This window comes from Melospiza melodia, chromosome 6 (genome assembly GCF_035770615.1).
Source record: "Melospiza melodia melodia isolate bMelMel2 chromosome 6, bMelMel2.pri, whole genome shotgun sequence".
NCBI classification, from domain to species: domain Eukaryota; kingdom Metazoa; phylum Chordata; class Aves; order Passeriformes; family Passerellidae; genus Melospiza; species Melospiza melodia.
This window is the reverse complement of record NC_086199.1, coordinates 70,334,485-70,349,668: the sequence shown is the minus strand read 5'-3', so window position 1 is coordinate 70,349,668 and position 15,184 is coordinate 70,334,485. Positions and strand designations below refer to the sequence as shown.

At 41.4% G+C, this 15,184-nt stretch overlaps 1 protein-coding gene across 2 annotated transcripts in view; it reads right to left on the bottom strand.

The window, feature by feature from the left end:
- AMBRA1 (autophagy and beclin 1 regulator 1) overlaps positions 1-15,184 on the bottom strand; it is a 126,103-nt gene that overhangs the window by 48,044 nt on the left and 62,875 nt on the right. For both annotated transcript variants that reach the window (XM_063158984.1, XM_063158985.1), the window contains one exon: positions 3,301-3,411. In XM_063158984.1, the coding sequence (XP_063015054.1) occupies positions 3,301-3,411 (111 nt within the window). The remainder of the gene's footprint in view (positions 1-3,300; positions 3,412-15,184) is intronic.

The following is a 15,184-nucleotide window of genomic DNA, read 5'->3' as shown; positions in this document are numbered from 1 at the left end:
TATGACTGACAATTTCAATATAAGACCGGGTCATGTTTATTTCAGAGCTATTAAAAGCAAAACTGGCAAAAGGAGAGAAGAAATCTGAAGCAATCTTTTTGCATTTTGCAATTAACAGAGAAAGACAGGGCTGATACTAAAATCCCACAGGTCCCTGCACAGCCACGTTTCCAGGACTGCCAGGATCTGCTTCTGTGTGCTCTTGCTGGACTGAGCCTCAGGGAGGTTGCTGCTGCAGAGGCACATCCTGAGCCCAAGGCTTCCAAGGGTGCTGGGGCCCAGACACTGAGATCACAGCACTGCGCTAATCTCACTGCTGTCACCTACTCAGATGCATCCGCTTCAGTGGAAAACATCCTACTTCCAACTATCTTTTCTTTGTTTAATTGTTACAGGAAGAAGAGCTGCTCAGAGATGGAGGTTGCCCACAGAGTCATTGCTTTGATGGAGAGAGGAGCTGGCAGGCAGTCCCAAACTTCAGCTGCATCATTTCATCTGCCTGAACTCCAAAGCAGTTGTGGCTTAAGCCAGTCCCAGGAGGTACAATAGACCTCTCTGTGTAAGCAGATTATCTCACAGGACCACCTCTGAATTACAGGAAACAATGGGAAGAAAAAGAGGAGCTACTGAAGTCACATACCTTACTGAGAAAATATTTTATTTTCAATATCATGAAGAATCACAAAAAACTCATCCAATTCACTGCTCCACATTTCAGAATATGAGAATCCCAAATATTCTGAGTTGGAAGGGACCCACAAGGATCATCAAGCCCAACTCTGAAGTGAATGGCCCATATGGGGATTGAACACACAACACTGATGTTCTCAGCACCATGCTCTCCTATCTCTAAGCCGTGCACCTTGGCAAACTTGCAGCTTGCCTTTGTTCTGTGCCTAGGCAAGCTTGGCAAATACCTGGCTTAGTATAAACACAGCTGCTACATCTTCATACATCCCTACTACACCCTGGCAGAAGGAGATAAGGTTAACAGACTGGAAATGCCAGGATTGCACTCAGCATATAAAAGAAGAGTAAAAATGAACATTTCCAAATGGTCATAAGACAAAATGGACAAGCCAAAAACAATGAAGCACAGCACGGTGAGTCGGAAGGGCTGGGGATGGACTTGTAGCTGGAATGTGGCCCACAAGAAGGACACAATGACGACAGAAACCATACCCACTTTCCAGCTAATTGGAAGCTTTTTCAGAATAAAAGCATCCTGGTAGGTGAAAGGGAGAAGATTGAAACACTGATGTATTGAGCAGCAGATGGTTCCTAATTTCTATGGAATGTTATAAATTATAAACAAACATCTTATGTTGGTTTTTTTGTTGTTGTTGTTTCTTTTTAATTAACAGCCTTCTCCTCAGCAGCCAGATGAGGCAAAAAAATAGGCTATGAGCAGCTGAAGCACTTTTCAATCACTCTACACCTCGCAGAGAAGTCCCTACGAATTTAAGTTGCTTTCCCCTCTGACTTCATCTTTATTCTCTTCCAGAGTCTGGCAGGACCTCCAAAAATATTGCCACCATGTGGCAAAACTTTGCCTTGAGCAGCGACCCTTACAAGAAACCAGGAGGGAATATGGTCCGGACGGGTGATCCACACTGCTCAAAGGGATCTTCCACACCACAGAACATCACACCCAACCTACAAATTGGGGGTCTGCCACAAGGGGCCAATCGTTCTTTGGGAATGGGATGGGTACTGGTCAGTGGGTGGTGAGTTGTGCACCATTTGTTTTCCTTGGGTTTTATTCCTTGCCTCACTTCCCCTCTGTCTCCTCTCACCCTTCCTCACCCCCTCTTTTCATTACTAGTATTGCTATTGTTATTATTAACTTTATTTCAATTATACACTGGTTTTATTTCAACCCTCGAGTTTTACCTTTTTTTGCTTGCCCTTCCTATCCTGAGGGGGCAGGAAGGAAGGGAGGAAGTGGCTGCATGGGGCTAAACCATGACAGCCAGACTGGGTGAAGCTTTCAACAATCTGATCTATTGAAAGATGTTTCTGTTCACAGAAGGGGAGGTGAATGAGACAATGTTTAAAATTCCATTCCAGCCAAAACTATTCTTTGATTCTGTGATTTTGATTCTCTGCATCTCTCCTACTGCAGTGCCACCATACATTCTCCTTTTGTGGGTTCTTTAAGCAGCAGGACACTAAGCCACAGAGACATCTATTGTCAAATATGCAATTTCTGGAAATGCAGAACACACAGATCTGGGACTGAGAGCTCTTCTCAATTAATTTTAGAGACTACCTGCAAAAGCAGAAGTCTTTCTGAAAACAAAATCAATCCCTTTTCTCCCTAAAAAAGTCAATCCCTTAAAGTAGAACCCAGTCTGCTTTTGCTGAGAAATCAAGCAGTGAGTTGCATATATGCACAGAGATAGCCTAAGCTAAAAATCACTTGCACAAAGGAACATTCATGAATATCCACCTCTTATCTTCATCCCAGGCTGCCACAAACATTTCTGCAGCTGTGCAACAAGCTATATCAGGATCGCATTCTGGGTTAAAAATAGCCTTTCTAGTCAAGTTAGTTTTAGCCCTGAAAATGTCATTCTTTGATCAGCTGACCACAAGTATCAAACATGCTTGTGCCTGCATAAGGAAGTCTTTTCCAATGTGAGAGCTAGCTTATGCCATAGAACACATATGAAACTGTGGTCTAATTTTCACAAAATGAATGAGAAAATAAATTAAATCAGCAATATTGCTCAGATATTGCTCAAATACTGCTGATTCAAAAATAGCTTTTACCTGAGAAACAGGACTAATCACTGCTTTTGCAAATGACTAGAAGGTACATCTAGCTCCCTGGGCTTGTAACACTCTGGTAAGCAACAGACTAGGGTCCTGATTCCCAAAATGTATTGCAGCACTTTAACACACACTGATGTGAGTAACTTAATCACACACAGTTCATGCACAGGTTCTAATTTAAAGTTATAAAGACAATATTTCTCTAGGAACTTGTTAGTAAGAGAATGAAGACATTGAATACAGAATTCTAAGAGAATGGTACATGCCTGTGAAAAGGCTCAAAAAAACAAGCCCTGTTTGCACATGGATTTGCTGATTGCAAGAATTCTCAAGGCAGATGGAGTGGAACAGCTCTACAATCTTTGAGTCAACTTCCTCAAAGGACTAAGCATTTTACAGTTCCCAAAGCAACACGACAAACAAGACCTGCAACATACAGCTGCCTTTGAAAGATCCTAGAGCTTACCCTAGCTCTGGTTAGCATAGACTTAAAATAAGGCACTGGTGTCTTTTCCAACTTACCATTGCTGATTTCAGGCAGATCAAACTTAGTGAAGTCCCACCACTGCAGCCGGTAGGTGGTGTTGGCAATGTTGCTGGCCACAGCTGACTGTCCATCCCCAATCACAGCACCTACAGAAAAGGGGGAAATAATTAGCAATTTAACCTCTACAAGAATAACCAGGGAAAAAAAAAAAAGCTGGGGAGACAAAACCATAGAAAACCTTTCAAAGTCCAATACTCAAAAATCTAGATTCTTAAAGTAACCTTATTTACAGAAATGGCAGCACATCCTCAATAAGCCACAGAGAACAGGAAATTAACAGGAAAGCATCTCCCTGCAACACATTTCTGAAAGAAAATAAAGTTGATAAGAGATAAGAGTTGCCCAGGAACACAAGGCAAAATCCTAATCAATTCATTTGGTGCAAATGCATTCTACTTATCAACAGTGAAGCTGCATTTTCAGAGACCCAAAACTGTCCAGTACAGCTATGAAGGCATATCAGAATACAAACGGAGGAAAAGCACTGCCCTGGGAAATTCACAGATTTGTGGACATAATCACTGCTCCTACTGTAAACTTCACTCAGAAGATAGAGGCTGCTTACAGTATTTGTCACATAGTAAGGGTTGTAACAACATATGGGCCTGGAAAACCTAGGAGCTGGCCCTTTGCTTCTTTGTGTGGTCCAGCCTACAGCAGGCAAGGGCTGCTCTGACACCATGACCCTTCCTAACTGCCCAGGGTTTGGTCAGCAGCCTAAAATCAGAAGGCTAAGCATTATTCTTCAGAAACTATCATAAAGAACCTATATTTCCCAGCACAAAGGAACAGCCGTTGGTTACTCTCAAGTCAGCACACATTTGAAAAAGCTGAGACACATCAAATGGGATTCCCAGGGAGACAAACGGAGACAAGAGACAGCTAATCCATGGTAGTACTACAGTCAAAAATGTCATGCTATTTGCAGTCTCTAAGGCCTTCATGGACAGGCAGCCCATGTCCTACACACACATCCTGGCAACCAGAGAAATTCAGCGTCATAGATTTTGGTAAGGGAGAGCAAAGCGGGATCACTGCCAAGCACAACTGACTAAAGGCAAAGCCTCCAGTGCCTACACAGTCTGGATTTCAGCATCTCCCCACTCCAGTGGGAAGTACACAGCAAAGTCAGTGCCTTCACTCTCCTAGAAGGGTTGGCTCAGGACACTGCTGCCACAGCAGCAGTAATAGAAGAGACATCGTTTAGACAACTCTGTCAGACACCTGTGCAGAGTTAAGAGCCTGTTAACTGCTACTAAGTTAAACTGGTGTGGAGGAAGATGGAGAGAGCAGGATGGCTGGATAGTTATTTTTCTTATAAAATCCCAAAAGATCACTCAGGCATGAGAGGGGAAGGGAAGGAAGAAGGGAAAGGAAAAAAAAGAAAAGAAAGAAACCCAAAATGCCTGAACACACAAACACACCAACAGGTTTTTTGCTTTCTCAGCAAAGCAAAGAACAAGGCGGGCAGGGCAAAGTAAGTAAGCAAATTCTAAACTGGTGCTGATAAACAAATACACCAAGAAAGCCGTTTGAGTCCTGATTTTTGCTTCTAGGGAAAGCTCAGAAATATACAAAGAAGAAGACTTCTGAGCAGACAGCTTTACCCTGTGCACTCAACTCTGTCAGGCCTCCAGCAATCAACCAACCTCCATTGTACATCTGCTCCATCTCTGTACCTGCCTCTGTCAGACATGCATGGGTCACTTGGAGAGCAAAATTAAAAACATTTCCATTGCTGTAACATATGCCCAAGGCCTTGTTTTCTATATCCCTCAAAACAAAGGACTCCTCTGAAGAGAAGATACGCACTGGAGAAAGCATGTTCAATGAATTAATGAAATTATACTTGGCAACCAGAAGTAGGACAATTAAATTTTATGTTGCTTCATCTTTAAAAGTCTTCTCACTGCAAGCCTGGATTTGGTACACAAAAGCAGCTCTTCTACTGTCTTGCCTTCAGCCCTCAGGAAGGGAAGAGAAAAACAGGTGCCCTGCAAATGTGAAGCAGTGGGACTTCCTGCAGGGAAACAGTAACTCACATCACAAGCAAGGTAGCAGCTGCCTTATAGGACTGAGTCAGGCAGGGAAAACACACTGTGAAGACAGGCAACAGAAGTTCTACAGAGGGCACATAATTCCACAATATTGATCTTATTAGGGATGATTGTTACAAAGTTACATCATCTGTTTTGCAATGAGAACAACCTTCATAGGTGTAACAAGCAATATATAAAATGGAGAACTTACCTTAGGAGAACAATCATGCCCTCCCTCTACATCAGAGAAGCTTAGCAAAATCACTAACTGCTCTACAAACAGTAAATTCATCTGGCTCATACAATTGCTACACCTACTGCTAAAAGTACCATAAAAAGCAGCTGGCAAGCAGATTTGATCTTTTTTCTGTAAAATTTCTCATCTTTGCATCCCTTTCCCTGTAAGGTGAGGAGGATGCAAGGTTTAAATAAACACCATAACTAGCCTTCAAGTTATGATGTACATTTGAACCTTTCACCCTCTTCACCTCCAAAGACAGTCACATCATATGCAGAAAAATTAACAATGGAAAAAGCAGTACTGCCCCATATACAGGACAGCCCCACACAGATTTCAGAGCCAGCACAAGCTATCGAGTAATGCTAATGCTTCAGGTAACAGATACCTTTATCAATAAGATTAGGACACAGGCAAACACAGTTCTTAGTGTGAAAGGCCATGTTCAGAAAAACTTTGTCCATTTCTTGAAGGCTTCAAACCTGTGTAACTAACATTAATCAGAAACCCATGATCTACATCTTTTATTAAGTAATTATCTCCACTTATACTAATTAAGTAATTGAGGAGTGCAATTATTAAATTATACCTATATACATATAACAAAGTGTAATAACATTTGTATTACAAGTCCTGCCAGATGCCTCCCACGTGCATGCATGCACTGTGCTACAGTAAAAATTATTAAAAGCATGTAAACATTTCAGACAATGAATTAAGGGAGGAAAATACCCTGTAGCACAGAAATATGCCATCCTAACCTGTGTTGTCTTCTTTGGCTTATGGGAAACATTTTAGACCACACCTGGAAGACTGAGAAAAGTTAAAATCCTCACTAGAGAGCTTTTGTTCACCGTGCAGCATGAGAATTCATTCTCAGCTGGCTTTGCCCAGTCAGGGTTTCAGTCTGGATGAGAGGAGAAGGTGCTGTTGCTTGTCAAATATATGTAACCTAGAGGCAAACAACACAGTGTATCTTCTTAAATTCGGGCAGCAACAGATCAGCTCTTACAAGGAGCTGTTCTCACCAAGCTCCTGACAGTCCTGATTCCTGGGTCTTCCACTGTTTGATGGGATCACAAATGACTGCAGTGGTACCCAAGGGTCTTGGGCTTGTCATCCTCACGAACAGAACAACCTTCTTCTGCAGAGATGATCTAGATTTCAAAATGCTGAAATCCAAAGCAAGGACCAATTGAAATGCAGTGAATGTAGGTTTGATTGGCAGCTTTCCTGCGTCTGTCTATCACTGCGTAATAAACACTGGATGATGGCAGAAATGAAGATAAATGCTTTCAGCAGCCCCCCATTTTCCCTCCACCACCCTGAACTCCATCCACCCCCACTCAGCACATGACAAAAGAGTTTAAAGAGCTGGGGGGGAAGAAAGTATTAACAAAGACTTTAATAAAAAAATCCTCAAATCTTTTCTTATAGGCCACCTACACGTGACAGATATTTATCCATCAGTCTCAACCTCCTCAGAGGATCCAACATATCTTGGCATATGGAGAAATGAACCTTTGCCAGTCAACTATTGCTCATTTATGAATCAAGCCATGCAAGCCAATGTCTGAGTTCAGACTGAAAGGGAAAAGAGGGGTGCAAAACCAGTTCCCTTGGCACTCCAGCACTCCCTCAGTGAAAAGTAGGCTAACTTCAGACTACTACTATCAAACTTTCAGAAGAACAACTAATACTCTAGAGCTACACAGGCTTTGGGGTACACGTTTTCGAACATGAAACATCTACATGGTATGGGAATTTCTTTTCCATGTATTTAACAGAAACCAGAATTCAATTTTTTTTCTAGGCTAAATCCTTTAGCCTTAATTTGTTAGAGTCTGGCAGGTCCCCTTGTAATAAGAGAAAAATTTATTATAATGCTTACAGATAAACTTGAGGAAGCTGGAGAAACCCCTTAGCTAATTTGTGACTCAGTTTGAGGGAGTGATTAGTCCCTGGTATAAAATTCCCCCTAGATTAGTACTCGAATCTCAAAGCATGAGTACCTTTGAAAAGTAATTTCTCTTTATGAAACCATTTGCAACTGTAGCTGACACTGGGTTAATCTATACTTGTAGAAAGGATCTGTCAGAACTGATGGGTTTTACTTTTACTTATTCTAGATTTACTACAATCCAGGCTCCAGGAAGTCCAAAACACAGAACAAATCAATTTGACAAACCAAGGATAAGACACTCTGCTGCAAGAATACACCAGATTTTCTCAATCAGTTCTGAAACAATTTGAACTCCAGCAAAATGATTACTAAAGTCTAGTGGAGATGCAACATGTTCTTATACATTTCCATCCCTCAAGTATTTTATGGGACAGCCTAGTTTGGGGGACCACATTTGAAGACAGCAAATGTATTAAATTCTGAACGTGAATTTGGCAAGTCCCAGTAAATCTCTGTTCCAGGCTACCTCAAAGGCACAGCCTTTGAAGTGGGTGAGCTATCTATCTCAAACTGGGCTAATGCTGTAGAAACACTATGCAGAGCAACCTGATATTTTCAACCATTTCTTTTGCTTGTTCTTCAATGTACAAGCAAGCTGTAAATAGGAAATGGACAAAATGATTTTCATGAATGGATGCACAATATGCTACTAAGAGTAGTTCAGCATACGCTAAGCACTGAAAGGATCTTAGATTCAACATTAACTGAGAAAGCCTCTAAGAGGTCTATGCTCTCTGAAGGATGAACCTTCAAAAGGCTACTATTTTTTCTTTATTCCAGATGTATAAAATAAGAAGAAATGTAATTTCCCATTCATGTTCATTCCCACTGCAAAATTTCCTTTCAAAAGGGGCAAGGCTTAGCATGCCAAGTTCCATAGACGTATAAGCTATGGGAATTGGAGCAGGGCTCAGCTGTAGGTAAGTGAAGATGACCATCTTAATAGGAGCCAGTCAATTACCCAAGGGGTCCACTTACATTGAGAACAATGCAAACATCATATAGGGGAGGGAATTTTGCAGCCACAAGTTTTAGACTTCAAAAGAAAATCAGTTAATTTGCAACAAGCACAAATAATAAAAGAACAGATGCCTGGCCAAAAGCTTCCACCTCCATGATGGCTTCTTGACATCTTACCTTCCTGTATTTTATTTCTTTGTCTGATCATCTAACAATTAATAGAGAAATGTATCTAGCAAGCATTTGTCTTTGATGGTAGAGTCCAGTTTTCCCACACGGAAACTAGAAGACATTAAGATCCTTTTCAAATGCATCCCTTCTAATCTGTATTGCTTGCATCTCATCAAGCAAGCTGGAAATTCTTCTCCTTTAGAGAATTCACACTCTGTTGCTGTTCACTGTAGAGATTCCCCACCTCATGTCACCCTGCTACACATGAAAATTGGAAAATATGACATGCAACAGCACGGACAGTTTCCTGAAAAGGCAAAAGTTGAGCCAATAATATCTGCACAGAATTGAGGATGAGGAAAATTCTATACTCTGTGAAAAATAAATTCTCTTATTACAGCCTTTGTGTAAACATATTGGAGTAGGCAAATGTCTCTGTTTAGGACGGTCTCATCCTACTCAGGGTGACCAATAAAGAACAAGCAGTTTCATTTCCTTGCTGTAGCTACATCAAACCTCTCAGCTTCTGGTAGCAACAGATTGTGGCCCAAGTCTCCCAGCTGACAAGAACTTTCTCCAACCATCCAATATCGGGTATGCACTGCTGAACAGAAAAACACCCCAAACAAACCGTGAGGAATATATGGAATTCCTTCCTTCTATGACCCACATCTCTACCAATCAGCACCCCAAGTACAGCACTACCACAATAAAAGACTGACAGGATTTAAACAGTATCTGCACACTATCTTTAATCTGCAAGATTCATAATCTGTTATGCCATAGGAAAAAAAAAAAAAAAAAAAAAGGCAAAAAAAAACCAACCCCAAAACACAACAAAACAGAGAGATATACCACCTGAATCATGGGCAGGCCAGAGTACATCACCTTAGTGCTAGAAAGGAGAAGGGATGAATGAGACAAGTGAGATCTTGATTTTGGCAAGAAACAAAGTAAGTGAACAGAAAGTAACAGTTGTATATTGTTAGTGATACATAATTATTTAGCTTATCCACAGTTCATTCTCGCAGGGTAGCAAGTACAATTCACTTGCTACCTCTCACAGGAGAGCCAAAAATCCTACTTGCAAAACAAGGAGAGCTCTAAGTCTTAGTGATGCTCTTACATCTGTACAACTCAAATGAAGGTGTTAAATGCTACTTTCTTCTTTATAAGAAAATCCTCTTTAGGTTCAGCTATTTGTGTTCTCATTAGTCATTTATGATGGATGGGAAGTTCCTTGGGAAGGCTCCACTACACTATTGCTTTACACCATGTAACGGCAGGTACGCATACACATTCAAAGGAGCAAAACACCAGTTGTTTAGGGACCATCATGAAACTCCTGGAACTCTGATGCTGGATACAGTACTGGAATGGCATGTAGAGATACAGGTGCTCCACGAAGCCCTCAAGTAAAAATAAATGTCATGGGTCTAGACAAGTGAAAAGAAATCTTTTTGCAAATTGAGATGCTGCGACATAGAAAGAGTTTAGCAGGAAAACATTATGAATATAAAAGAAACACCTATTACACTTGGCTGAAACAATTTGCAAACTGTTTGAGAAGTGGCTGGTCAAACAAGCTCTCTTTTTTTTCATTTAGGCCCCTTGCTGGGAAGGATAGTCAAAGCTGGAGTCTTCCTATCAGCAAACTGCTGGAGCTGCTAAACTTGTTTTGAGATCCCTTCTTTATTTCCATGCGGTAGCGGCATGTGTTAAAAGCATGCCTCACACTACCATATGATTCAGGCAGTAAAACATGTTTCCTTCAGTACAGCCTTTTAGGGAAAAGATTCAAGCACTAAAAATATATTCCAATCTGCATTTCATTTAACTAATGTTTTGGTTTGACCTTTTCTGCATACTTGCAGCCTTTTATGCGTTTTGTCTGTATGCATTTAAGAACCCCTAACATAAAACAATGAGTAAATTGTTGGAGAAAGGGATTTACACTTTCTTCATCATTTCTATTACAAAATTCTCTGAAATCTTAAGAAATCAGCTGTAGAACCATGAAACTACTGCCCAGGAATGAAATCTACTAACTGGAAAATACTGGGAAAATGAAGACAGTCTTTATCTTGTCAGTGTGAGGATAAACAATAATTTGGGTTGCAGACATTTCTGCATCTGGAGGTCCACATCAATCTACTAAAAAACCAGTAAGATAATACATTTGAAATCTGCTCCAAAGCAACTGATTCTGCAAAGGACAAAGGGTTTTGCAAATTAATGAAGGGCAGGGTGGGGAGAGTAGTGAATGAGTCCAAGACATGCTGATAGATGAAAAGGCAGAAGAGAGCTGAACTCTGCAGTCTCTAAAGAAATGTGTATTCACTTCCTTCACCTCTGAACCCACACATGCAGGCATGTTCACACCTCTGCTTCCTTGTCAATTTTCAGAAATAGAAGATGACTCTCCAAATCAAAATGCCGTAGCTCTCCTGCCAGAATTCAAGGAAATCCCTGGCAATATGAAATATGAAGGTCTCAGTAGCTAATGTGTGGTCTGTGTGTCTGGGGTTCCTCCCTCTGCTTACTCTGCAACTCGTGATGCCTCTGCTCTCTCCCATCACTAAGTCCCTTGCACCATTACCAAGCCTGTCATTAAATGCTTTTGGAAGTCCGCTTTTTAACCTTCACATCTGTGTTTATTCTCTGCATAAAACCAGAGTGGAATCTGTGCCTGGCAGGCATTTCCTTTTGTAAAACTCCTTCTTCTTTCCTTTTCTGACTTTTCAGAGCATGAAATGTGCCTGCTAATCCTAATTGCTGCAGATGGAGAGTCTCGCAGAGACCAGACAAAGGGGGCATCCTTCCACCAAGCAGCTGTGAGCAGGCACCAGACTCCAGTTTCCAGAGCTCCCATCTCACTTTGTCACATTTCTGAAGAACACAAGGACAAACTTCCACAAGTAGCTATACCAGAAAGAGGGACTTGCCTTCCAAGACTTACCCTCTCCTGCCTAAATGGTCCTCCCAGTCCAAGAGCATACCTAAACTTATTGTGTGACCTGACTCAGGGTGGGCAGTCCTCAAATACTGCTGCTATATGTCAAAGAAAAAAGCAAAAGCTCTGTCTTTTAAGGGTCATTTGCCTGTCTATATCCCAACATCAGCTCTCTTACCAAAGAAAAACTTTTTAAGGTCCCACTGGCACATCCACACAGTTGCCCCTTCCATTAGCAGCGTCTCAGCCAGTAACAGAGGCACTGAGAAACTGAATCAATATGCTACTAAGACATTTTTGTTGTCAATAGCCATTGAAGAAGTTGCCTTTCTAGCTTAGCAGTGTTTGGATTCCAGTATAGCAACAAAAAGCTGCTTCAGAGGGTTGATGCCACCTAACCAGAATATCCTTACTATCCAAGGCTAATGCTTGGCCCCTCCACAGTTGCCACATTGCACCGTCTATGAGGGCTACTGCAGTTCACTCATCTACCATAGATGTTAATATGTATCAGACTGATCCAGTGTTGCCAAAAGTATTGTATATAATTTAAGATAATTGAGAGGTTTGCAATTTCTTGTCATGTGTGCCAAGAGCGTAGCCACCTCTAGCCCATATATTCCACTCAGGTTATACTTTATCTATCAATTCCATAGTTTGTTAGTGTGGCCACAGTTTTAGGTCACACTAAGTAATTCCCCTTCCAAAGAGGCTCAAATAATGTTGTAACAGCACTCCTATCTAACCAATATAGCTACACCAACAGACAGATGTAGAATAGACACAAAAATAACAAGTCAAACTGCTTTCTACAGAAAAGCCTTTTCCATTGTGAGTGTGAATTTTAACTACATGAAAACCTATTAATCCAAACAAATCAGCAAGCCAAATTCCTGCTACCGCCTCTGCAGCTCTTACTGCAGGAATGTGTGCTTAGCACAACTTGAAATGTGCATGTCTTATACCAAAACACCCATCTGCAATTGAGAGAAAACCTCAGCAATGTCTTTGTAGAGCACCTGCATGCCTTATCAACCATAGCATTGCAAAAATACAAAGTTTTACTAATTCAAGAAGCAGTAGGTTCCCTGGAAGGGTTTGAATTCTGCAGGTTTAACAGTGTATCAGTACAACAACAAGCTTCCACACTGGAGCCACTTTTCATTGTGGAAATAGCAGTATATAGTATTAATACAAGTGCCAAGCACAAAAATGTATACAAAGGCTTGTACTTACCAGTGAATGGAAGACTTGCAAAAGTTATTCCTATCCTTAAACATATTTCAGGACTGCTGTACTACAGCACCAGTCCTGTGCACCCCTACTTGTAATGAAAATGCTGTGTCAGTTTAGTGACACAGACTGAATCTGCACAACACAGAGCACTAGCTAAACATGCTCAGTGGTGGATTTTCACAGGAATAACATCCTCTGAGCAGGACACATCATAAAGTATCACCAATCTGAAGAGCAAGAAGAAAAGGCAGGAAGGAACAAAGTAAGTAGACAGACTTGCTGTTAGCTGGGTAAAGCAGTGAACAGACACACAACCTAAAGAAAGCAGAAAATGAGCAAGCTGAGAAAACACAAAATGTAATAGGAGTTTAACTCATGTGAAGGCAGATTAAAATAGATTAAATTTAAAGCATGGTGAGATGGAAAGTAGAGAGCCCAGGCTGGAAGAATGTAATAAGGAGACCACATTATTCCAACTGAAACAGAACAAAGTAAAAGAAACCTACAGCAAATAAAATACTTTGCTATCACAATGTTCTGAACACTTTCTCATGGAACACCCACTTTGAGGGTGGTTTGGCATGATGTAGATGACAGCAATGGAAACAAGACTCATTCCTTATTGCCACTAGCTTTAATGCATAAAGCAGGTTGCTGCACCCCAGCAAGTGCGCAGGGATCTCTGTCTGAAGCCAGTGCAGAGACTCAGGCTTCAGGAGTGACCCAGATCCCAGAGTATGCAGAGCAGGACTGACACAGCATGATAGTCCACAACTCGACAGAACAAGTGTAACAACGTGGAAGTAACCATGCAACATTTGGAACAGTGACATAGCATAAGGGCTCCCAGAAGTCAGGACTCCACCAAGAAGTTTGGCCAAACTCATAACCTTGCAGTGACTTCTGTAAAATCAGTGCCCCAGCTCAGCTCATCACAGACAGGTCCAACCCACTGCAATTACAAAACTGACTCCAAGATTAAAGGTGACTACCACTGTATTCCATTGTTTTAAAGAAGTGTTAAAAGGCAAACTCAAAGACACATCCAGAAAACCTAAGGCAGCAGAAATACTTAGACACTCAGCATGCAGGTCTTGCACTGCACAGTGAATGGATACTTAAATGGGTTTTATTTCTTTTTCAGGGCAGACTTGACGTTAATCTATCTTGAATTAGCTCATAATGCTTCCAGAAGGTCCTAAGTAGACCTCCCCAAGATGCTGCTGTACAAAATAACCACCACAGCTACTCCACACAGCATTTAGAAGCAAAAGTGGAGGGAAATTTCATATGATGAAAATACAGCAATGACAACTGGTCTACAGTAAAATTTTCAATTATACACAATCAAGATTTGGAGTAAGCCGTGCTTTACTGGAGGACAGGGGCCACAAACTAAAAAGGAATTGTGGTGAAATGTTCCAGGATCTCACCCTCACAGCAAAATGCTTTCTCACCTTACTTTTCAAAATCTTTGTAAATCTGCTCACTCCATTTGGCCCATGAGATTTTTCTCTAAACTTTATTACTGAGTCCCTCTCCGTCACAACTTAATATCTTCTCTTCTATTTCATCTTGTTATGATTTCCAATCCATAAGCACTGTCAGTTATTTGTCTCCCCTCAGCCTTGTTTCTCCTGTGCCTTCTTTTCCTTCCACTCTGGCAAAGTACTTTTGGATTTCCTTTACCCTTTTCAATGTCTTCATAATGGGGTTGTGGGAATGTGTATGTACATGCTGGGTATTTGCCTCCTTCTCTCCCTACCAGATTTCGAGCCTGACCCACCTGTGATACCAGTACCCATTCCTCCATCTCCTGCAAGACAACATCAATGAAAACTGCCACCAGACCAATTCCCTCCACTACACTTTTCTACTCTGACACTTTGAAGAAGCTTTGAGATCTTGCTTGGTTGGTCTGTGGTGAACCAAAAGACAGATCCTCAAACAGCCTCTGTGTGCAGCAACCAGGAGACAGCACATGGATGGGTGCATGCATGCCCACACCATGAATGCTAATACGAACAATTGTTTGAAAGAAGACAAAGTGTTTCTCCAGCTTAACTGAAGCCCACGCCTGCAATCCCAGCTACCTTTGACTCATTCCTCAAACCCTCCCCTCCTCCAGCTTCCATTTGTCTCTGCGCAGAATCTCAGCTGCTTGTAAGAAAATTACCAAGTGACATTACTTCCTCTACCTTTTCAACCTTCCCTTCCCCTCCTGCAATTCTTCCCATAACAGACACAAGCATGTTCCCAGTTCTTCTAAGCACTCCACCAGCCTCTATGATTTTTCCCT